This window comes from Microcebus murinus, chromosome 19 (genome assembly GCF_040939455.1).
Source record: "Microcebus murinus isolate Inina chromosome 19, M.murinus_Inina_mat1.0, whole genome shotgun sequence".
NCBI classification, from domain to species: domain Eukaryota; kingdom Metazoa; phylum Chordata; class Mammalia; order Primates; family Cheirogaleidae; genus Microcebus; species Microcebus murinus.
Window position 1 is genome coordinate 2,665,156 of NC_134122.1, and position 25,273 is coordinate 2,690,428.

At 41.8% G+C, this 25,273-nt stretch overlaps 2 protein-coding genes across 2 annotated transcripts; both read left to right on the plus strand.

Annotated features, from left to right (window-relative positions):
* Positions 1-3,602: 3,602 nt before the first annotated feature.
* On the plus strand, positions 3,603-5,069 carry LOC105859572 (olfactory receptor 1F1-like). Its single transcript, XM_075995548.1, has one exon. The coding sequence runs from the start codon at positions 4,131-4,133 to the stop codon at positions 5,067-5,069; it is 939 nt and encodes a 312-aa protein (XP_075851663.1). The 5' UTR covers positions 3,603-4,130.
* Positions 5,070-14,327: 9,258 nt separating this feature from the next.
* Positions 14,328-15,620, plus strand: LOC105859573 (olfactory receptor 1F1-like). The gene has a single exon (XM_012743429.3). The coding sequence runs from the start codon at positions 14,679-14,681 to the stop codon at positions 15,618-15,620; it is 942 nt and encodes a 313-aa protein (XP_012598883.3). The 5' UTR covers positions 14,328-14,678.
* Positions 15,621-25,273: the final 9,653 nt, after the last annotated feature.

The following is a 25,273-nucleotide window of genomic DNA, read 5'->3' on the forward strand; positions in this document are numbered from 1 at the left end:
GAAATTTTAAAACCACAATGTAAATGATATAATTTAGCCAAAGTTCATGTAAGGCGACAGAGACAGCTGACAAGCTGGTTGAATTTGATTCTTGCTGGCAGTTACCAACTCCTCTTATCACCTTCGTTTTGGGGTTGTTGAACACTAGCAGCCCCTCTGCAAATCCCTCCATCTTGTCTCAGCCCTCTTAGTCTCCTACTCTAACAAATGCATCTCTTATTTTCTTCTTTCTCAGGTCAGTCTCTTTGAAATATTCCCAATATCTTTAATCATTTCTTAATGGTCATCTTTGGACACCCAGAAATGTTATATACCCCTCCAATTTGGGGCACTTAGATCTAAATAATGGAAGGAGATCTTGGCAACTCATTTCTCCTCCAAATTTTTACTTTTAAGAATTTAATGCGTGGCCAGGCGTGGTGGCTCTCGCCTGTAATCCTAGCACACTGGGAGGCCAATGCTGGAGGATCGCTAAAGGTCAGGTGTTTGAAACCAGCCTGAGCAAGATCAAGATCCCATCTGTACTAAAAGAAATAGAAAGAAATTAATTGGTCAACTAAAAAGTATACAGAAAAAATTAGCCGGGCATGGTGGCACATGGCTGTAGTCCCAGCTACTCTGGAGGCTGAGGCAGAGGATCGCTTGAGCCCGGAGTTTGAGATTGCTGTGAACTAGCCTGATGCCAGGGCACTCTAGCCCAGGCAACAGAGTGAGACTCTGTCTCAAAAAAAAAAAAAAAAAAAAAATTAGTGCATGCAGAAACTGTTGAAAAGCTAATCCAATGAACAACGACATATGTGTGACCTGGATTGAAAATTGTAATATCTTTGCCATTTTTGCTTATATAAATTTTGTAGTTTTGAGCCATTTGAAAAGTCATAGGGTTCATGACACACCAGCCCTGTATCCTTAGTTGCCAGCAGTACTTTTGGTCTCTTTATTTTATTTTATATTTTTGATTATTTTTGAGAGAGGGTCTCACTCAGTCACAGTTCTTCTGAAGTCTAGAGTAGCCACCCTCCTTTATTTATTGTGATAATATACATACATATAATATATAAAAAATCCACTTCAACCTCTTTAAGGTATAAACTCGGTGGCATTAATTACATTCACACAGTTTGCAACCCTCACTACTGTCTGTTTCTAAAACATTTTCATCATCCCAAACTAACTCTGTCACCATTAAGCAGTAACTCCCTGTTTCCCCTTCCCAGCCCCTAGTAACCTCTAATCTACTTTCTATGTCTATGGATTTGCCTCTCTAGATATTTCATATAAGTGGGATGATACATTATTTGTCCTTTCATATCTGGCTCCTTACACTTGGCATAATGTTACAGGACTCATCCACAATGTGGCATGCACCATTATTTCAATCGTTTCTTCATGAATGGATAATATTCCCTTGTAAAAATCGACCAAATTTTGTTTTCTGTTCATCTATAATGGATACTTGGGTTTGTTATCTACGTTTTGGTTATTGCGAATAATGTTGTGATGAACGTTGTTCTAGAAATACCCGTTTGCATCTCTGTTTTCAATTATGGGTAGAAACCTAGGAATGGAATTGTTGGATTATATGGTAATTGTACATTTAGCTTTTTGAGGAGCCACACCAAACTGTTGTGCTGCATCATGTTACATTCCCACCCCACCAACATACAGAGTTCTGATTTATCCACATCCTTGCCAATACTTATTTTTCTGTTTTTTAAATTATAGCCAAATATATGGAAGAAGTGGGGAGCCCATTTCCTCCTCCATGTAGTCCTGGTGATAATGTCTGTAACTGGATTCTCACATGGAGTGGATTCAGTTTATGGCTGGAGATGACCAGAATATCTGAGTCTTCCATCTAGAATGGTTGGTTCAGGTTGGGCACATGACCCATGAAGGGATGATCACAGACTTATCTGGAGATAATGAATAAACATTGATAAAGAGAATTTCTACATGCCCTGTGATCGCTAGTCTGAGAGGATGTGAGATTGGAGTTCCTGATGGACATCTTGCTGTGACATGAAGAGGGACGGCCTAAGGAATGAAGTTGAGCTGTAAGGTGGAGAAATGCAGGGTCTCAATGCTATTATTTGGGTCCCTGAATGTAGCTCTGCCTGAGACACATGGGCTTTGCAAGAAGACACTTTGGACTTTGCAATTGCATCAACCAATAAGTTCCATTTTGCCTTTGGTGGATACGAACTGGTTTTCATTGTAAAATTGTCTTTACTAATTCAGTACCTATTCTCCTCCCCAACCCCAGATCTTTCATAATTAGCATTGTGGTTTGGTTTTTTGTTGGTGTTGTTTGGTTGTTTGTTTTGTTTTTATTAGACTATCTTTGGATATAGAATGTCCAGAACCTGACATCTATTGGCATGTGACTGATGGCAACATAAATGCTTGGGTCTCGAGTTTCTGGGAACAAGTGAATGTTATTTATTAAGACACAATAGTCCGAATGAGAAGCGCAGTTCATAAATAACTGATAATGGAGGATTGGTTAGATGGACACTCTGGTTTCAAGAGGGCATTCTTTTCAGGGCGTGAACTGTCACCTCTGACCCAGGGTTCATGATTTTTGAGAGTAACTCTTTAATTTTAGCAGCCCAGGAAAGCAAACCTGCCGGTACATGACATCAAATGCTCTATAGGCACCAGATCTTGCATTCAGGACAAGTATCTAGGAAAATTCTTGAAGAGTGATTCATATTGGACTCAGGAATTCTCTTTCCTTACTGGAGTTCATGTTCTACCAATTTATAAATGGACTCAGCAATAGTTTCTATTATATTTGTATCTCATTCACCCTAAATGGAAGAAAAGTCTTGTCATCTTGCTCCTTGTAAAAATAACTATTGACATATGAAGATAAGAATATGACACTATTTCCAAATGACATTTATCCAGAGTTCAGATGATTGAGCAGAGAGTGAGGGATGTAAATATAATTTAAAACCTTTAGCCTCACCTAGTCGACATGGTCCTAGCTCAGTGTGTTGATTATTTAGGAGAATGAGGTGTTTGGCATAAATCACCTCATTTAATCACCATCACCACAACTTGACAAAGTGAATATTATTTCTCCACTCTATAGATGATGAAATTTTGTCATTTAGCATGCATGGAAGATTTCCAAGGTCATAAAAGTGGTAATGGTAGCTCTCGGGATTGAGACAGATCCATGAAACCCCGAAGGCTATTATTGTATTCCCTATATGGTATCACACATATTTCCTAACAAGGACACCACCCCAGCTTGTGTGGGAGATAAAGTACAGCATCCTGAGTTTTCTCTAACAGAAATCTGAGGCCTACTGTTACCTCGAAGATTGTATCCTTGTCAAAGTTGTCAACTACTGAAGCCAGAATTACAGAACTCAGTTGCAGGTCTTTATTATCAGAGCTGGACCCAAAAGAGCGCAAGGAGGAGAAGGGACAATTACTCTTTGCCTGTCTCCAATGAGGCTCTCTGGGAATACAGCCCTAGTGGCCATGGAGACTGCAGTATAAAGCTTGCCCTGTGATTCTTCCAAACATCCTTACTGTACCGAAGTGCTGAGTCTATGTGTTCCAGCTCCTTATTCCTGCAGACTTAGCCTGAAAACCCCAGTGATAAGTCCCTCTCCCTAAATGAATAACTCCTGGCCAGGTCTGAAAAAGTGAAGCAAGGTGACAGTGAGGACTGCCATTCTTTCTGGGTAAGAGTCACATCAGTGGCACTTCATGAAAACTGCTTGTCAGGGAACACTCAGAGGGACACTCCTCCCTCTCTTTTACTGGAGCCGCAGAAACCATCCTGAGATCCTCAGCAGTTCCTCACACTAGCCCAGTAATGACCAATACCAGTCTTGTCTGTTTATGAGCTCCTGAACTGTTTGGAACACAAATTGGGTTAGTTTTTACCCACACCAGTGGGTCATTTCCACTTTAATTTTATAAGCTGGACTCAGGGTGTTGAGCCAAGAAGGCTGGCTTTGACCTCTGTATAGTGCTCTGAAAACATGAGCCTAGAGAGTAGCGGCAGCAACAATTATATCATGACCACCTGAGAGCAAAATTCACCATCATTTCCCAAGTATTTGCATTTATCCTTTGTCCTCCTCTGGCCCCAGGATCCCAGGCTGATGAGAGGCACAAACCAGTCGAGTGTTTCCGAGTTCCTCCTCCTGGGACTCTCCAGGCAGCCCCAGCAGCAGCAGCTCCTCTTCCTTGTCTTCCTGAGCATGTACCTGGCCACGGTCCTGGGAAACCTGCTGCTCATCCTGGCGGTCAGCACCGACTCCCGCCTGCACACCCCCATGTACTTCTTCCTCGGCAACCTGTCCTTCGTGGACGTCTGCTTCTCCTCCACCACCACCCCCAAGATGCTGGCCAATCACGTGCTTGAGAGCCAGACCATCTCCTTCTCTGGCTGCCTCACACAGATGTATTTTATCAGTACACTTGCAGGCTTGGATAATTTCCTCCTGGCTGTGATGGCCTATGACCGCTTTGTGGCCGTGTGCCACCCCTTACATTATATGACAAAGATGACCCATCAGCTCTGTGTCCTGCTGGTCGCTGGGTCGTGGGGTGTGGCCACCCTGAATGCTCTGTTGCACACCCTGCTGATGGCTCGACTCTCATTCTGTGCAGACAACACCATCCCCCACTTCTTCTGTGATGTGACTCCTCTCTTGAGACTCTCTTGCTCCAACACACACCTTAATGAGATGATGATTCTTACTGAGGGCTCCATGGTCACTGTCACCCCACTTGTTTGCATCCTGGCTTCCTATATGCATATCACCTGTGCTGTCCTGAGAGCTCCAACCACAAAGGGAAGATGGAAAGCCTTCTCCACCTGTGGCTCCCACCTGGCTGTCGTGTTCCTCTTCTATGGCACCATCATTGCTGTGTATTTCAACCCCTCATCCTCTCACAAGGCTGAGAAAGACACCGCAGCTGCTGTGATGTATACAGTGGTGACGCCCATGCTAAACCCTTTCATCTACAGCCTGAGGAACAGGGATTTGAAAAGGGCTTTGGGAAAGGCGTTTGCCAGGGTGACATGCTCTTACTGATGTAAGTGTTGTGGACCTATGGCATCATTCCCAGGTGTAGAATCTTTGCCAACTCATTGAAATACAGCAATGTACTTGTTAAAATGTCTTCAAGGAACTTAGAATAAGTATGTTCGGTAGATATTTGCCATTGACGTCTAACAACAACAACCCTGCCCTCTTAAGCAGGTAATGGTATTTGTGTCTAATTATTATATTTTAAGTTCTTTTACATACAAGTGAAATTTTCCCTTTCTAAGTGATCACTTTGAAAAGCTACATGCTACAAATATTTTTGCACTCCTTTTTGTAAAAGTTCTTAGAATTTATAGCAGTGGTTTTCAGTGCTGACTGCATGGTAATATAACCTGGCGATTTTGAAAACACATACAGCAGGTTCCCCAACAAGGTTGTTTAGTTCAACATTTTTGATTATTACAGTGAGGAGAAAAAAGATCGATTCCTTCCTGGGAGGGCTGTGTGTGGATTTTTCATGTTCTGCACACGTCTGCATGGGCTATCTCTGGGTAGTCTGGTTTCCTGCCACATCCAAAAGATGTACATTTCAGGTGAGCTGGCATGTCTACATTGTCCAAGTAAGTAGAAGTGAATGTGGCCACCTGGATAGGCTCCGGCCACCCATGAACCTTACCTGCAATAAGGGTAAATAGTTACCTTACTTGTTTTCATTAATCTTTTTTATGTGTATGTATGGCTCACATGTATTTCAATGTTAATATTGGAAGTGTTTTGGTCTTTATTTAGAAGTTTGGTGGTGTTTTGTGACCAAAAATGTGCTGTGGAAACAAGTCCTCTCTGTATCAGTTAGCCTATCGTAAAATAGGTTCTGTCACATGTCATCTTGCTTACGGTCACAGCTTCCAAGAACCTGTGTACGGATGCTGTACCAAACCTCTACTGGTTAGATCAGAATCTCTGGCGGGGACCCGGGAGGTGGTATTTTTCCCCTTTAGTTCCCCAGGGTGTTCTGTGCACCTTGTGAGCTGACAGTCTCTCTGCACTGGCTGTTTTGTGATTGCTCATCACAAAGAGGGAGACTAGAGCCCTTCTGAGGAAATCTGAGGTCTAATTTGTGCAAAACCTGTAGGGAGGAAAGGGACTCACTGGATGTTCTCTGTGTTTCAAAGTGCTGTGCTGAGAAGGTTGGTCCTTTGGCCCTAAACCACTCTCGTGGGCCTCACAGAGAATCCTAAGAACAATTCACACGTTTCGGTGTCTCATCATCCACCTTGACTGCCTGACCTCTTAGGGGCTTATTTAACATAAAGTGTGACTTTGATTTCAAAGCAACACAGCCACATTTGTGATTCTGTGTGTCCAGGATGCTTCTCTGTCTTCTCCCTGGGTGCCAAACACTCCCTGAACCTTCCAGACCCAAGTCAATATCTCTTGTTCTATGAAGCCTTTGCTGATTCCTCTAGGCTGAGACTGTCATTCCCTCTCTCGGATCCCCCCAGAAAGGTTCTCTTTGAATACTGGACATGTACGGCTGCCTAGTCTGTTCATTGTTTGCTGCTGTCCTGACTCTGGCTTCATTCTCAAGACCTTACAGATGTGAGGTTTCAGGACTCACATGCACCCTGTGCACCTTGGAAGCCCCACACAAAGCTCAGCTCCGGACACAAATTACACATGCAACACACTTTCACTGAATAAGTGAAGGAATGAACATTGTCTTAAGTTTCAACTTGACATCCTTAATTGGATGATCATAATACCATATTTACATACTGCAAGAGATTTCAAAGTATATGAGAAAATCAATCTGTAAAAGCACTATTAAAAACATATAAAAATAATTTTAACCAAAATTGGACTCAAGTTATATCTACTATTTTGTGACCTCATTTTTCCACTTATCATTTCCCATGTCATCAAATACCTTAGACATGTGATGTTTATGGTTGTATGATAGTTCATGATATGGACATATTGCCATTTATTTGACTAATCCCTAGCTTTGAGCTGATTCAATTACATTGCAGGAGATATCAGGCTCACACAACTTTGCATCCATTCACATTTGCACAGATACATGGTGAGAGCTTTCTCAACAGCAGGGGCAAAAATCGGCTCTGAGTTCTTTACTCATTATTCCCGCCGAGTCACCCATTATTCCCACCGAGTCACCGTGTCCCTTATGGTCATGGGCACCATATCTCCTACTCCCTGACAAAAGCTCTCAAAGCTCCCTCACCCAGTGGAGTCATCCAGGCCCAAGGTTCATGAATGTTATACAGTCACTGTGGATTGTGCACATAGTGCCTTTGCCTTTTAATCCTTTCTTAGCTTAAATTCTAACTGTTCAATAATAAAAGTCACTACCTAGGCTTTCTCTTGGTTTGGGCTTGTGAGGTATATACCTGCCTGTTTTCTCCAATGCTGTCTGAGTTGTGTGACTATAGAAATGAGCTGTATTCCTTGGTTTCAGGGGTTTGTTTCAATGGCTTTCCTGTTGCATCTGTTTCAGTTAGAAAGAAAAAATTGGAGCCCAGATGTTTTCTGGGAAAGAAAAGTCTGCCTCTACCAGTTTTGTTTTTTAAAAAGAATATTTTTCTGATTATACAACTTAATATACCCTTAGTATAGAATTTCTTAAGGAAAACACAGGCAATTATAAAGAAGTCCAAAATTCTAATAATTCTTCATTCAATGTAACCTCAATAAAAACTTTTGTATTTCTACTCAGCCTTTTTCCAGGATGCCACCATGTGAATTTGCTCCTGCTCACCCTGGGCCTGGTTTTGATCAAATGGACATTTGCTTTGCCTGGTAGAATTGGCAGTTGAGAGAATCAACTCTGAGCCCAAGAGAGCATGACTGGAATTCTCTCTCTGCCTCTTACTGGTGTGTGACCGTGGCCACTTTTGTCATCCTGAAGCAGGGATAATCATAGCAGCTGCCCCAGAGGTGGTTATCATGAGCAGATTCATAAGGCCTGGTATGAATAATGGGTTGAATGTTGCCACCTCCCAAATATGTATACCAGGAATCAGTGAATGGGACCTATTTAAAGACAGGCTCCTTGCAGATGTAAATAAGTTAAAGATTTTGAGATGACATTAACCTGGATTAGCTTTTATTGTACATAAGTATCAAGCACTCATTTACCAATGAAAATTCTGGGCTGTACTCCAAACATTCTGATTCCATGTTCTGAGGTTAGGCCCAGAGGTCTACATTTTAAGAAGCACTCTGCTAATTCTGACCCATGTGGTTCACAGGTCACATTTTATGGGATATTGCTGTAAAGAAAAGTGGTTAGGCATCCAGGATCTGAAACCAGAAAACCTGGATTAAAGTCATGACTCTACCACATGCCAGCTGTGTATCCTGGAGAAAAAGAACTAACCTTTGTGAATCTTGGTTCCCTTGTCTGTAAAACAATTACAATAATGGTGCCTACCACAGTGGATTATTTTTGTTAGAACTATAATAAATGGAGGAATGTGTGCCGAGTACCTGAAATATCACAACTGTGAGCTCTTCAGCATGCCAGCTTTTAAGTTTCTGGGTCTAAGGGTGGGCAACTTGTATTTATACCATGCCCTCTCACACTTTTAGTGATGCAATTGTCCACCATACTCTTCTCTCCCAATATACTCCAGTAGGATGAGCTTTTTATTTCCTGTATGCTCTTGGATTTGTGGGCTGGGCTTGCTGTAATACCAAGAGATGTCACCACCACTCTCCTGTCTGAGCCTCCCCCGTTTCTCACTTAATATATTTTTATTCACAACTTTTAAGCCCAAGAACATTTACAAATCTGTTACCAGCCTCCGAGTGGAGGGTTTTCCAAGTTCTTGATGATCATGGGGAAAAGAATTTCAAGATACACCATGTAAACCAAACAAGCAATGGCTTTTTATTAAAAGGAAAAGTACCAGAGAGAGAGAGACAGACAGACAGATAATTTGAAAAAGAGCAGCTGCACTGGGAGTAGGTGGTTTTAGATCTTTTATAGTTTTACTATTTGAGGGGAGGAATATTCAAGACTAAGCAGTTTGCTTTAACTAAGAATTTATGTAATAATTCTTAGAATTGGGTTCCCTCTCATTTTCACACTGTATATGGTTGTCTCAGAATTGTCATGGTGATTTCAAGGGTGGAGAAATTTTGAAACTATAATGTCAATAATATAATTATAGAATCTGAGGGTATTTTGTAAAAGAAAAAAAAATAATATAATTAGCCAAAGTTTATGTAAGGCGACAGAGATAATTGACAAGCTGGTTCAAGGTGATTCTTGCCCACAGTTAGCAGCCCCTCTAATTAGCCTCATTTGGGGGTTGATTAAACCTACACCGAATCTGCAAGTCCCTGCATCTGTCTCAGCCCTCTTAGTCTCCTTCTCTAGCAAATCCATCTCTTATTTTCTTATTCATGAGGTCAATCTCTTTTCAATATTCCCAATATTTTTAATCATTTTTAATGGTCTTCTATGGACATGCAGAAAGTTTATATACCCCTCCAATTTGGGGCACTTAGATGTAACTAATGGAAGGAGATCATGGCAACTCATTTCTCCACCAAATTTTCACCTTTAAGAATTTAAAGCACTGTGGGAGGCCGCAGTGGGCAGATTGCTCGAGGTCAGGAGTTCGAAACCAGCCTGAGCAAGAGCAAGACCTTGTCTCTACTATAAATAGAAAGAAATTACTTGGCCAACTAATATATATAGAAAAAATTAGCCAGGCATGGTGGTGCATGCCTGTAGGCCCAGCTACTTGGGAGGCTGAGGCAGAAGGATTGCTTGAGCCCAGGAGATTGAGGTTGCTGTGAGCTAGGCTGACACTGTGGCACTCACTCTAGCCTGGGCAACAAAGCGAGACTTTGTCTCAAAAAAAAAAAAAAAAAAAAGAATTTAAAGCATGCAAAAAACTGTTGAAAAGCTAATCTAATGAACAACCCATATCTATGAAGTAGATTCAAAATTGTAATATCTTTGCTATTTTTGGTTTTATACATTTTGCAGGTTTGAGCCATTTGAAAAGTCCCAGGCTTCATGACACACCAGTCCTGTGTCCCTAGGGCTTCCTTGGACTAAGGACATCATCCAACATTAACACAGCACCCCTAACACACCTCAAAATTAATAATTCCCTAATGTCCTATAATTTACGCTCCATATTAAAATCTCCCCGAATATCTTTTTTTTTTTTTTTTTTTTTTGAGACAGAGTCTCAATCTGCCTGGGCTAGAGTGCTGTGGCGTCAGCCTAGCTCACAGCAACCTCAAACTCCTGGGCTCAAGCAATCCTTCTGCTTCAGGCTCCCAAGTAGATCAGACTACAGGCACGCACCAGCACACCTGGCTAATTTTTTAGTTGGCCAATCAATTTGTTTGTATTTTTGGTAGAGACAGGTTTTCGCTCTTGCTCCAGCGAGAGTGCTAGGATTACAGGTGTGGGCCACCACACCCGTCCCCAAATGTCTTCTACAACTATTTATCTTAAACCAGAATCCAGTCAAGTTTCCAGCACTACTTTTGGTCTCTTTATTTTATTTTATTTTTTTGATTATTTTTGAGACAGGGTCTCATTCAGTCACAGTTTTTCTTAAATCTAGAATAGCCACCCTGTTTTTTTTTTGTTTTTTGTTTTTTGTTTTTGAGACAGAGTCTCGCTTTGTTGCCCAGGCTAGAGTGAGTGCCGTGGCGTCAGCCTAGCTCACAGCAACCTCAAACTCCTGGGCTCGAGTGATCCTTCTGCCTCAGCCTCCCGGGTAGCTGGGACTACAGGCATGCGCCACCATGCCCGGCTAATTTTTTTTTTTTATATATATATCAGTTGGCCAATTAATTTCTTTCTATTTATAGTAGAGACGGGGTCTCGCTCTTGCTCAGGCTGGTTTTGAACTCCTGACCTTGAGCAATCCGCCCGCCTCGGCCTCCCAAGAGCTAGGATTACAGGCGTGAGCCACAGCGCCCGGCCTACCCTGTTTTTTTAATTGTGATAATATACATATATATACGATAAAAATGCACTTCAAGATTTTTAAAGTATAAACTCAGTGGCATTAATTACATTCACACAGTTTGCAAACATCACCACTATCTGTTTCCAAAACATTTTCATGATCCCAAACTAACTCTGTAACCATTCAGCAGTAACTCCCTGTTTCCCCTTCCCCAGCCCTAGTAACCTCTAATCTACTTTCTATGTCTATGGATTTGCCTATTACACATATTTCATATAAGTGTAATACTACATTATTTGTCTTTTCATATCTGGCTTCTTTCACTTGGCATAATGTTACAGGGCTCATCCACATTGTGGCATGCATCAGTATTTCATCACTTTTTTCATGAATGAATAATATTCCCTTATAAAAATCTACCACAGTTTGTCTATTTATGAATAATGGATACTTTGTTGTTTTCTACATTTTGACTATTACCAAAAATGTTGTGATCAATGTTGTTCTACAAATATCCATTTGAATGTCTGTTTTCAATTTTGAGTAGAAACCTAGGAATGGAATTTCTGCGTTGTATGGTAATCCTACATTTAGCTTTTTGAGGAGCCACCAAACTATTTTGCTGCATCATTTTACATTCCCACCCCAGCAACATACAGAGTACCGATTTCTCCACATCCTCGCCAACACTTTCTGTTTTTTTTTAAGTATAGCCAAATATATGAAAGAGGAGGTGAGCCCCTCTCCTCCTCCATTTAGTTTAGGTGATAATGTCTGTAATTGGATTCTCACATGGAGTGGATTCAGTTCATGGCCTGAGATAACCAGAATATCCAAGTCTCCTGTCTAGAATGGTTGGTTCAGGTTTGGACACATGACCCACCAAGGGATGATCACAGACTTACCTGGACATAATAAATACGCATTGGTAAAGAGAAGTTCTATGTGCCCTGTGATTGCTAGTTTGAGAGGATGTGAGCTTGGAGCTCCTGATGGACATCTTGCTGTCACATGAAGAGGGACGGTCTATAGAATGAAGTTGAGCAGTAAGGTGGAGAAACACAGTGTCCTGATGCTATTATTTGGGTCCTTGAATTTAGCCCTGCCAGAAACACATGGGCTTTGCCTGAAGACACTTTGGACTTTGCAGTTACATCAACCAATATATTCCATTTTGTCTTGGGTAAATATGAGTTGGTTTTTATTATAAACAACGTCTTTGGGCCGGGCGCAGTGGCACATGCCTGTCGTCCCAGCTACTCGGGAGGCTGAGGCAGGAGGATTGCTTGAGACCAAGAGTTTGAGGTTGCTGTGAGCTAGACTGATGCCACGGCACTCACTCTAGCCTGGACAACAAAGTGAGACTCTGTCTCAAAAATAAATAAATAAATAAAGAACAACGTCTTTAATAATTTAGTACCTATTTTCCCCTTCATCCCCAGATCTTTCATAATTAGCATTGTGTGTTTGTTTTTTGTTGTTGTTGTTCGGTTGGTTGTTTTGTTTTTATTTGACTATCTTTGGAGATAGAATGGCCAGAACTTGATGTCCAGTATCATGTGTCTGATGGAAATCTCAAGGCTCATTATAACCATCAGGTTTTGGTCTTGAGTTACTGGAAGCAGGTGAGTGCTATTTATTAAGACACAATAGTCAGAATGAGAAGCACAGCTCATAAATAAGTCAAAATGGAAGATTGGCTAGGTGGATACTGTGGTTTCAAGAGGGCATTCTTTTCTGGAATTGAACTGCCACCTCTGTCCCAGGGTTCATGATTTTTGAGAGTAACTCTTTAATTTTAGCAGCCCAGGAAAGTAAACCTGCCAGTGCATGAGATCAAATGCTTTATAGGTACCTTAAAGCCAGATCTTGCCTTCAGGAGAAGTATCAAGGAAATTCCAGAAGAGTAATACATATTGGACTCAAGAATTTTCTTTCCTCACTGGAGTCCATGTCCTACCAATTTATAAATGGACTCAGCAATGGTTTCTATTATATTTCTATCTCATTCACCCCAAAATCAAAATATGGATGAAAAGACTTATCATCTGGCCCCTTGTAAAAATAACTATTGACATGCAAAGATAAGAATGTGACACTATTTCCAAATGACATTTATCCAGAGTACAGATGATTGAGCAGAGAGTGAGGGATGTAAACATATTTTAACACCTTTAGTCTCACTTGGTGGACACAGTCCTAGCTCAGTGTATTCATGAGTTTAGGAGATGTAAGGTGTTTGACATAAATGACCTCATTCAATCACCATCACCACAACTCGACAAAGCGAACATCATTTCTCCACTCTATAGATGATGACATTTTGTGATTCAGCAGAGCTTGGTAGATTTCCAGGGTCATACAAGTGGTAATGGTGGCTCTGGGAATTGAGACAGATCCGTGAAAACCCAAAGCTAATTATCTGAATCCCTATTCAGATGGGATCACACGTTTCCCAACAAGGACACCACGCCAGCTTGGGTGGGGGATAAAACACAGCATCATAAGTTTTCTCTAACAGAAGGGTTGTTACTAGTGGTCACCCCGAAGATTGTATTATTGTCAAAGCTGGCAAGTACTGAAGCCATAATTACACAGCTCGGGTGGCAGGTCTTTATTATTAGAACTGGACCCAAAAGAACCCAAGGAAGAGAAAAGACAATTACTCTCTGCTTGTCTCCAATGAGGCTCTCCGGCAATACAGCCCTAGTGGTCATGGAGGCTGCATTATAAAGCTTGCCCTGTGATTCTTCCAAACATCCTTCTGTACCGAAGTGCTGAGACTGTGTGTTCCAGCTCCTCATTCATGCAGACTTAGCCTGAAAACCCCAGTGATGAGTCCCTCTCCCTGAACGAATAACTCCTGGCCATGTCTGAAAAAGTGAAGCAAGGTGACAATGAGGACTGACATTCTTTCTAGGTAAGATTCAGGTCCGGGCACTGCATCAATAACTGCTTATCATGGGGACTTCAAAGGGACACTCCTCCTCTGTTAGTGGAGCCACAGAAACCATCCTGAGATCCCCAGCAGTTCTTCACAATAACAAAGTAATGACCAGCACCTGTCTTGTCTGTTTATGTGCTCCAGGCCTGTGGGGAACACAAATTGGGTGAGTTTCTACCCACACCCTCTGTGTCATTTTTTTTTTTTTTTTGAGACAGAGTCTCACTTTGTTGCCCAGGCTAGAGTGAGTGCTGTGGCGACAGCCTGGCTCACAGCAACCTCAAACTCCTGGGCTCAACAATCCTACTGCCTCAGCCTCCCGAGTAGCTGGGACTACAGGCATGCGCCACCATGCCCGGCTAATTTTTATATATATATATATATATATATTTTAGTTGGTCAATTAATTTCATTCTCTTTTTGGTAGAGACAGGGTCTCGCTCAGGCTGGTTTCAAACTCCTGACCTTGAGCAATCCACCCGCCTTGGCCTCCCAGAGTGCTAGGATTACAGGCGTGAGCCCGGCCCTCCCTCTGTGTCATTTTCATGTTAATTTTACAAGCTGGACTCAGGGAGCTGAGCCAAGAAGGCTGGCTCTGACCTCTGGAAAGTGCTCTCTAAACGTGAGCCCAGAAAGTAGCGGCAGCAACAATATTATCATCACCACCTGAAACAAAATTCCCTACTATTTCCCAAGCATTTGCATTTATCTTTCTTTGTCCACCTCCGGGCCCAGGATCCCAGGCTGATGAGAGGCACAAACCAGTCGAGTGTCTCTGAGTTTGTCCTCCTGGGACTCTCCAGGCAGCCCCAGCAGCAGCAGCTCCTCTTCGTGCTCTTCCTGAGCATGTACCTGGCCACGGTCCTGGGAAACCTGCTGCTCATCCTGGCTGTCAGCACCGACTCCCGCCTGCACACCCCCATGTACTTCTTCCTCGGCAACCTGTCCTTCGTGGACGTCTGCTTCTCCTCCACCACCACCCCCAAGATGCTGGCCAATCACGTGCTCGGGATCCAGACCATCTCCTTCTCTGGCTGCCTCACACAGATGTATTTTCTCTTTGTGTTTGCTGACATGGACAATTTCCTCCTGGCTGTGATGGCCTATGACCGCTTTGTGGCCGTGTGCCACCCCTTACATTACATGACAAAGATGACCCATCAGCTCTGTGCCCTGCTGGTCACTGGGTCGTGGTTAGTGGCCAGCCTGAATGCTCTGTTGCACACCCTGCTGATGGCTGGACTCTCATTCTGTGCAGACAACACCATCCCCCACTTCTTCTGTGATGTGACTCCTCTCTTGAGACTCTCTTGCTCAGACACGCACCTCAATGAGATGATGATTCTCACTGAGGGCGCCTTGGTAATGGTGACCCCACTTGTTTGCATCCTGGCTTCCTATGTGCACATCACCTGTGCTGTCCTGAGAGCTCCAACCACAAAGGGAAGATGGAAAGCTTTCTCCACCTGTGGCTCCCACCTGGCTGTCGTGTCCCTCTTCTATGGCACCATCATTGCTGTGTATTTCAACCCCTCGTCCTCTCACAAGGCTGAGAAAGATACCGCAGCTACTGTGTTGTATACAGTGGTGACCCCCATGCTAAACCCTTTCATCTACAGTCTGAGGAACAGGGATTTGAAAAGGGCTCTGAGAAAGGCGTTTGGCAGGAAGACATGCACTTACTGGTGAACGTGCTGTGGACCTATCGCATCATTCCCAGGCACAGAGTCTTTGCCAACTCGTTGTAATACAGCAATGTACTTGTTGAAGTGTCTTTAAGGAACTTAGAGTAAATATGCTCAGTAGATACTTAGCAGTCAACTCTGCTCTCTTAAGCAAGTAATGGTATTTAATTATTATATTTTAAATTCTTTTACATACAAGTCAGAATTTTCCTTTCTAAGTCATCACTGTGAAAGGCTACATGCTACAAATTTTTTCACTTCTTTTTTTTAAAAGTTCTTAGAATCTACAATCCTGGCTACATGTTAACGTAGTCTGGGGCGCTTTGAAAAAACATACACCAGGTGCCCCAAAAAGGTTGTTTCATACAATGTTGTTTCATTACAACAGTGATGAGAAAAAAGATCAATTCCTGCCTGGGAGCACTGTGTGTGGAGTTTGCATGTTCTCTCCACATCTACGTGGGCTTTCTCTGGGTAGTCTGGTTTCCTCCCACAACCCAAAGATGTACATGTGAGGTGAGCTGGTGTGTCTACATTGTCCCACTAGGAGTGAGTGTGGCCTGTGATGGAAGGACGTCCTGTCTGGGGTGATTCCTGCCTTGCACCCTGGACTGTTGGATAGGCTCCAGCCACCCATGACCCTGAGCTGGAATAGTATAAATAGTTATCTTACTTGTTTTTATTAATCTTTCTTATATGTATGTATAGCTCACATGTATTTCAATGTGTAATATTGGAAGTGTTTTGGTCTTTTTTTTTTTTTTTGAGACAGAGTCTCGCTTTCTTGCCCAGGCTAGAGTGAGTGCCGTGGCGTCAGCCTCGCTCACAGCAACCTCAGACTCCTGGGCTCAAGCGATCCTCCTGCCTCAGCCTCCCGAGTAGCTGGGACTACAGGCACGAGCCACCATGCCCGGCTGATTTTTATATTATATATATTAGTTGGCCAATTAATTTCTTTCTATTTTTATGGTAGAGACGGGGTCTCGCTCAGGCTGGTTTTGAACTCCTGACCTTGAGCAATCCGCCCGCCTCGGCCTCCCAGAGTGCTAGGATTACAGGCGTGAGCCACCGCGCCCGGCCTGTTTTGGTCTTTATTTATAAGTTTGGTGTTGTTTTTGTGACCAAAACTGTGCTGTGGAAACAAGTGTCATCTGTGTCAGCTAGCCTATCCTAAAATTGGTTCTATCGTATGTCATTTTGCTTACAGTCATAGCTTCCAAGAACCTGTGTACAGACGCTGGACCAAACCTCAACTGGTTAGATCAGAATCTCTGGGTGGGACCCGGGCAGTGGTATTTTTTCCCTGTTAAGTTCCCCAGGGTGTTCTGTGCACCTTCTGAGCTTATAGTCACACTACACTGGCTGTTCTGTGATTGCTCATCACAAAGAGGGACCAGAGCCTAGAGACCTTCTGAGGAAATCTGAGGTCTAATGTGGGCCAAACCAGTAGGGGGGAAAGGAACTCACTGGAAGTTCTCTGTAGACCAAAGTGCTGTGCTAAGAAGGTTGCTCCTTTGGCCGTAATCTACACTCCTGGCCTCACAGAGAACCCTAAGAACAATTCACAAGTTTCAGTATCTCATCCTCCTCCTTGACTGCTTGACCTTACAGGGGCATATTTAACATAACATAACATATCAAAGGGCCTTTGATATCAAAGCAACACATCCACATTTGTGATTCTGTCTGTCCAGGATACTTCTCTGTCTTCTCCCTGGGTAGCAATGTCTCCCTGAACCTTCCAGACCCAAGTCTCTTGCTCTGTGAAGCCTTTGCTGATTCCTCTAGGCTGAGACTATCATTCCGTCTCCTGGATTCTCCCAAAATCATTGCTTGTTGCTGTCCTCACTCTGGCTTCATCCTCAAGATCCTACAGATGTGAGGTATCGGGACTCAGATGTACCGTGTGCACCTTGGAAGCCCCACACAAAGCTCAGCTCCTGATACAAATTACACACGCAACCCACCTTTACTGAATAAGTGAAGGAATGAACATTGTCTTAAATTTCAACTTGACATCCTTAATTGGACAAGAGGCTTAACAATTATATTCTGGGAATCATAATACCATATTTACATACTGCGAGAGATTTCAAAATATATGAGAAAATTAATCTGTAAAAGTACTATTAGAAATATATAAAAATAATTTTAACCAAAGTTGGCCTCCATTATATCTATTATTTTGTGTCCTCATTTTTCCACTTGTCATTTCCTATGTCATCAAATACTTTAGAAATGTGATGTTTGTGGTTGTATGATATTTCATGATATGGTCATATTCTCATTTCTTTCACTAATTTCCAGCTCTTTGCAGATTCAATTACATTGCAGGAGATATCAGGCTCACATAACTTTGCATACATTAACATTTGCACAGATAACCGGTGAGAGCCTTTTAAACAGCAGGGACAAAAATTGGGTCTGAGTTCTTTACCCAGTTTTTCCCACCCAATCACACTGGCCCTTATGGTCATGGGCACCATATCTCCTGCTTGCTGACAAAGGCTCCCAAAGCTCCCTCACCCAATGGAGTCAGCCAGGCCCAAGATTCATGAATATTATACAGTCATTTATGTATTATGTATATAGTATCTTTGCCTTCAATCCTTTCTTAGCTTGAATTCTAACTGTCAATAATAAAAGTCACTACCTAGGCTTTCTCGTGGTTTGGGCTTGTGAAGTATATACCTGCCTGTTTTCTCCAATGCTCTCTGAGTTGTGTGACTAAAGAAATGGGCTCTTTTCCTTGGTTTCAGAGGTTTCTTTCAATGGCTGTCCTGCTACATCTACTTCTGTTAGAAAGAAAAAATTTGAACCCAGACCCTCTCTGGGAAATGAGAGTCTGCCTCCACCAGTTTCATTTTTTAAAAATAATATTTTTCAGATTATACAATTTAATATAGTCTTGGTATAGATTTTTATTTTTATTTTTATTATTTTTTTCAGACAGAGTCTCACTCTGTTGCCCAGACTAGAGTGCCATGGCATCATCCTAGCTCACAGTAACCTCAAACTCCTGGACTCAGATAATCTTCCTGCCTCAGTCTCCCGGAGTAGCTGGGACTAGAGGCATGTGCCACCATGCCCGGCTAATTTTTGTGCTATATATTTTTAGTTGGCCAATTAATTTCTTACTATTTTTAGTAGAGATGGGGACTCACTCTTGCTCAGGGTGGTCTCGAACTTCTGACCTTGAGTAATCCCCCCGTCTTGGCCTCCCAGAATGCTAGGATTACAGGTTGAGCCACCAAATGCAGGCAATTATAAAGAAGTCCAAACTTCTAATAATTCTTCATTCAATGAAACCTCCATAAATAGCTTTTGTATTTCTACCTAGTCTTTTTCCAGAACCCCACCAGATGAATTTGCTCTTGCTGACCCTGGGCCCTGTTTTGTTCAAATGGACGTTTGCTTTGCTTGGTAGAATTGGCAGTTGAGAGAATCAACTCTGAGCCCAAGAGAGCATGACTGGAATTCTCTCTCTGCCTCTTACTGGTGTGTGACTGTGGCCACTTTCATCATCCTGAAGCAGGGATAATCATAGCAGCTGCCCCAGAGGTGGTTATCATAAGCAGATTCATAAGGCCTAGTATTAATAATGGGTTGAATGTTGCCACCTCCCAAATATGTATACCAGGAATCAGTGAATGGAACCTATTAAAAGAAAAGTTCTTTGTAGATGTAAATAAGTTAAGAATTTTGAGAAGAGATCATCCTAGATCAACCTTCTCTGTGTGTAAGTATCAGGCACTTATTTAAGAATGAAAATGGTGGGCTGTACTCCAAACATTCTGATTCCATGGTTCTGGGGTGACGCCCAGGGGTCTCCATTTTAACAAGCACTCTGCTAATTCTGACCCATGTAGTTCACAGGTCACATTTTATGGGATATTGCATTTTATGGGAAAATTTCAAAGAGACTGACCTGAGGAAAAAGCAAATAAGAGATGGATTTGTTAGAGTAGGAGACTAAGAGGGCTGAGACCAGATGCAGGGACTTGCAGAGTGGGTGCAGGTGTTCCACAACCCCCAAACGAAGCTGATTAGAGGAGTTGGTAAATGCCAGCGAGAATAAACTTCAACCAGCTTGTCAGCTATCTGACAAGGAAATTGATTAAGCATCCAGGATCTGAAACCAGAAAACCTGGATTAAAGTCATGAATCTACCCCTTGCAAGCTGGGTATCCTAGAGAAAATGTACTAACCATTCTGAATTTCGGTTTCCTTATCTGTAAAACAGGTACCATGTTGGTGCCTACCACAGTGGATTATTTTTGTTAGAACTATAATAAATGGAAGAATGTGTGGCAAGCACCTGAAATATCACAAATGTGAGCTCTTCACCCTGCCAGCTTTTAAGTTTCTGGGTCTAAGGGTGGGCAATTTGTATTTGTACCATGCTGTCTCACACTTTTAGTGATGCAATTGTCCACCATACCATTCTCTCCCGATGTACTCCAGTAGGATGAGCTTTTTATTTCCTAAATGCTCTTGGGTTTGTGGCCTGGGCCTGCCGTAATACCAAGAGGTGCCACTGTCCTGGTCTGAGCCTTCCTTATTCCTCACTTAAGATATTTTTATTCAGAACTTATAAGCCCAAGAACATTTACAAATCTGTTACCAGCCTCTGAGTGCATGGTTTTCCAAGTTCCTGGTGATGGTGGGGAAAAAAATTTCGGGACCTACCATGTAATCCTGGTAAGAAATGGCTTTTTATCAAGAGCAAAAGTACCCTCTCAGGAGAGAGAGGGAGGCAAGCTTGAAAAAGAGCAGCTGCACTGGGAGGAGGTAGTTTTAGCTCTTTTATAGTTTTACTAATTGAGGGGAGGAATATTCAAGGGCAAGGGGTTAGCTTTTACTAAGAGTTTAGGTAGTAATTCTAAGAATTGGGTTCCCTATCATTTTTATACTTTACATGATTGTCTCAGAACCATCATAGGGATTTCAAGGATTTGAAAAATTCCCTTGAAAAATTATTCAAGGGAATAATTTTAAAACCACAATGTAAATGATATAATTAGCCAAAATTCATGTAAGGCAACAGAAATAGCTGACAAGCTGGTTGAAGTTTATTCTTGCTGGCATTTACCAACTCCTCTAATCAGCTTCGTTTGGGGGTTGTGGAACACCTGCACCCACTCTGCAAGTCCCTGCATCTGGTCTAAGCCCTCTTAGTCTCCTACTCTAACAAATCCATCTCTTATTTGCTTTTTCCTCAGGTCAGTCTCTTTGAAATTTTCCCAATATCTTTAATCATTTTTTAATGGTCTTCTTTGGAAACCTAGTAATTTTATATATTCCCAGCAATTTGGGAAACTTAGATGTAAATAATGGAAGTTGATCTTGGCAACTCATTTCTCCTCCAAATTTTCACTTTTAAGGATTTAAGGCTGGGCGTGGTGGCTCATGCCTGTAATCTTAGCACTATGGGAGGCTGAGGTGGGCGGATTGCACAAGGTTAGGAGTTTAAAACCAGCCTGAGTGAGACCCTGTCTCTACTAAAAATAGAAAGAAAGTAATTGACCAATTAAAAATATATATATACAAAAATTAGCCGGGCATGGTGGCACATTTCTGTAGTCCCAGCTACTCAGGAGGCTGAGGCAGTAGGATCTCTTGAGCCCAGGAGATTGAGGTTGCTATGAGCTAGGCTGACGCCATGGCACTGACTCTAGCCTGGGCAACAAAGTGAGACTCTGTCTCAAAAAAAAACAACAACAAAAAAACAAACAGAATTTAATGCTAAATGCATGGCCAGGCGTGGTGGCTCATGCCTGTAATCCTAGCACACTGGGAGGCCAAGGCTGGTGGATCGCTAAAGGTCAGGTGTTGGAAACCAGCCTGAGCAAGAGCAAGACCCCATCTCTACTAAAAAAATAGAAAGAAATTAATTGGCCAATTAAAAAATATATAGAAAAAATTAGCAAGGCATGGTGACACATGCCTGTAGTTCTAGCTTCTCTGGAGGCTAAGGCAGAGGATCACTTGAGCCCAGGAGTTTGAGGTTGCTGTGAGCTAGCCTGACACCAGGGCACTCTAGCCCAGGCAACAGAGTGAGACTCTGTCTCAAAAAAAAAAAAAAAGTATTTAGTGCATGCAGAAACTGTTGAAAAGCTAATCCAATGAACAACCACATATCTATGACCTACATTCAAAATTGTAATATCGTTGCCATTTTTGCTTTTATACATTTTGTAGTTTTGAGCCATTTGAAAAGTCATAGGGTTCATGACACACCAACCCTGTATCCCTAGGGCTTCCTTGGACTAAGGACATCATCAAACATAAACACAGTGGCCCAACATACCTCAAAATTAATAATTTCCTAATGTCATCTAATTTATGCTCCATGTTAAAGTCTCTCCAAATGTGTCCTATAGCTATGTATCTTGAATTAGAATCTAGTCAAGTTTCCAGTACTGCTTTTGATCTCTTTATTTTATTTATTTATTTATTTATTATTGTTTTTGAGAATGGGCCTCACTCAGTCACAGTTTTTCTGAAATCTAGAATAGCCACCCTTCTTTTTTATTGTGATAATATACATACCTATACAATATAAAAAATCCACTTCAAAGTTCTCAAAGTATAAGTAGCATTAATTACATTCACACAGTTTGCAACCATCACCACTGTTTCCAAAATATTTTCATCATCCTAAACTAACTCTGTAACCATTAAGCACTAACTCCCTGTTTCCCCTTCCCAGCCCCTAGTAACCTCTAATCTACTTTCTATGTTGGAGGACTTGCCCATCTAGCTATTTCATATAAGTCAAATAATACATTATTTGTCCTTTCTTATCTGGCTTGTTTCCCTTGGCATAATGTTACAGGGCTAATCATATTGTGGCATGCATCACTATTTTATTCCTTTATTCATGGATGAATAATATTCCCTGGTAATGTGGTAAAAATCTACCACATTTTGTTTGTCTATTCATCTGTAATCGATACTTGCATTGTTTTCTACATTTTGTCTATTGAGAATAATGTTGTGATGAAGGTTGTTCTACAAATATCCATTTGAATCTCTATTTTCCATTTTGAGTACAAACATAGGAATGGGATTGCTGGGTTGTATGGTAATTGTACATTTAGCTTTTTGAGAAGCCACCAAACTGTTTTGCTGCATCATTTTACATTCCCCCCACCCCTGCAACATACAGAGTTCTGATTTCTCTACATCTTCTCAAACACTTATTTTTCTGTTTTTTTAATTATAGCCAAATATATGGAAGAGGAGAGAGCCCCTCTCTTCCTCCATTTAGTCCTGGTGATAATGTTTATAACTGGATTCTCACAGGGAGTGGATTCAGTTCATGGCCTGAGATGACCAAATATCCCAGTCTCCCTGTCTACAATGGTTGGTTCAGGTTTGGAGACACGACCCACCAAGGGATGATTACAACTTTACCTGGAGATAATAAATAACACTGGTAAAGAGAAGTTTTACATGCCCTATGATCGCTAGTCTGAAAGGATGTTAGCCTGATGGACATTTTGGTGTCACATGAAGAGGGACGGTTTATAGAATGAAGTTGAGAAGTATGATGGAGAAATACAGAGTCCTGATGCTATTATTTGGGTCCTAGAATTTAGCCCTGCCTGAAACACTTGGTCTTTGCAAGAAGACACTTGGGAGTTTACAATTCCATCAACCAATAAATTCCATTTTGCCTTGGGTGGATATGAGTTGGTTTTCATTATAAAGAACATCTTTGCTAATTCAGTACCTATTTTCACCCTCCTACCTAGATCTTTCATAATTAGCATTGTTATTTTTTTGTTGGCAGTTTTTGGTTGGTTGTTTTGTTTTTATGAGACTATCTTTGGAGATAGAATGGCCAGAACTTGACGTATAATAGCATCTGTCTGATGGCTACATAAAGGCTCATTATAACCCTGAGGTTTGGGTTCGAGTTTCTGGGAGCAAGTGAATGTTATTTATTAAGACACAATAGTCCAAATGAGAAGCACAGTTCATAAATAAGTCAAAATAGAAGATTGGTTATATGGACACTCTGGTGTCAAGAGGGCATTCTTTTCAGGGATTTAACTGCCACATCTGACCCAGGGTACATGATTTTTGAGAGTAACTCTTTAATTTTAGCAGCCCAGGAAAGCAAACCTGCCAGTCCATGACATCAAATGCTTTATAGGCACCTTAAATCCAGATCTTGCCTTCAGGACAAGTATCAAGGAAAATTCTTCAACAGTGATACATATTGGACTCATGAATTTTCTTTCCTCATTGGAGTTCATGTTCTACCAATTTATAAATGGACTCAGCAATGGTTTCTATTATATTTCTATCTCATTCACCCCAAAATCAAAATATGGAAGAAAAGACTTGTCATCTGGCCCCTTATAAATATAACTATGACATGCAAAGATAAGAATGTGACACTATTTCCAAATGACATTTATCCAGAGTACAGATGATTGAGAAGAGAGTAAGGGATGAAAACACAATTTAAAACCTTTAGCTTCACTTAGTGGACATGGTCCTAGCTCAGTGTGTTGATTAGGTTAGGAGACATGAGGTGTTTGACATAAATGACCTCATTTAATCACAATCACCACAACTTGACAAAGTAAATATTACTTCTCCACTCTATAGATGATGAAATTTTGTGATTCAACAAATTTGGAAGATTTCCAGGGTCATACAAGTGGTAATGGTGGCTGTGGGAATTGAGACAGATCCATGAAAACCCAAAGCTTATTATCTGAATCCCTTTTCAGAGAGGACCACATGTTTCCCAGCAAGGACACCACGTCAGCTTGGGTGGGGGATAAAGTACAGCATCGTGAGTTTTCTCCAACACAAGTGGTGTTGCCAACTGTCACCCCCAAGATTGTATCCTTTTCAAAGTTGCCAAGTACTGAAGGCAGAATTACACAACTCGGGTGGCAAGTGTTTATTATTAGAGCTGGACCCAAAAGAGCGTAAGGAGGAGAAAGGACAATTACTCTCTGCTTGTCTCCAATGAGGCTCTCCGGGAATACAACCCTAGTGGCCATGGAACTGCAGTATAAAGCTTGCCCTGTGATTCTTTCAAACATCCTTCCTATACTGAAGTGCTGAGTTTGTGTGTTCCTGCTCCTTATTCATGCAGACTTAGTCTGGAAATCCTAGTGATGAGTCCCTCTCCCTGAACGAATGACTTCTTGCCCGGTCTAAAAAAGTGAAGCAAGGTGACAATGAGGACTGCCATTCTTTCTAGGTAAGAGTCACATCAGTGGCACTGCATGAAAACTGCTTGTCAGGAAACACTTAGAGGGACACTCCTCCTCTCTTTTAGTGGAGCCACAGAAACCATTCTGAGATCCTCAACAGTTCCTCACAATAGTCCAGTAATGACCAGTACCCATTTTGTCTGTTTATAAGCTCCAGAGCTGTGAGGAACAAAAATTGGGTGAGTTTTTGCCCACACCTTTGCGTCATTTCCACTTTAATTTTATAAGCTGGACTCAGGGAGCTCAGCCAAGAAGGCTGGCTCTGACCTCTGTAAAGTGCTGTGTAAATGTGAGCCCAGAAAGTAGCGGCAGCAACAATATTATCATCACCACCTGAGAGCAAAATTCACCATCATTTCCCAAATGTTTGCATTTATCCTTCTTTGTCCACCTCCGGGCCCAGGATCCCAGG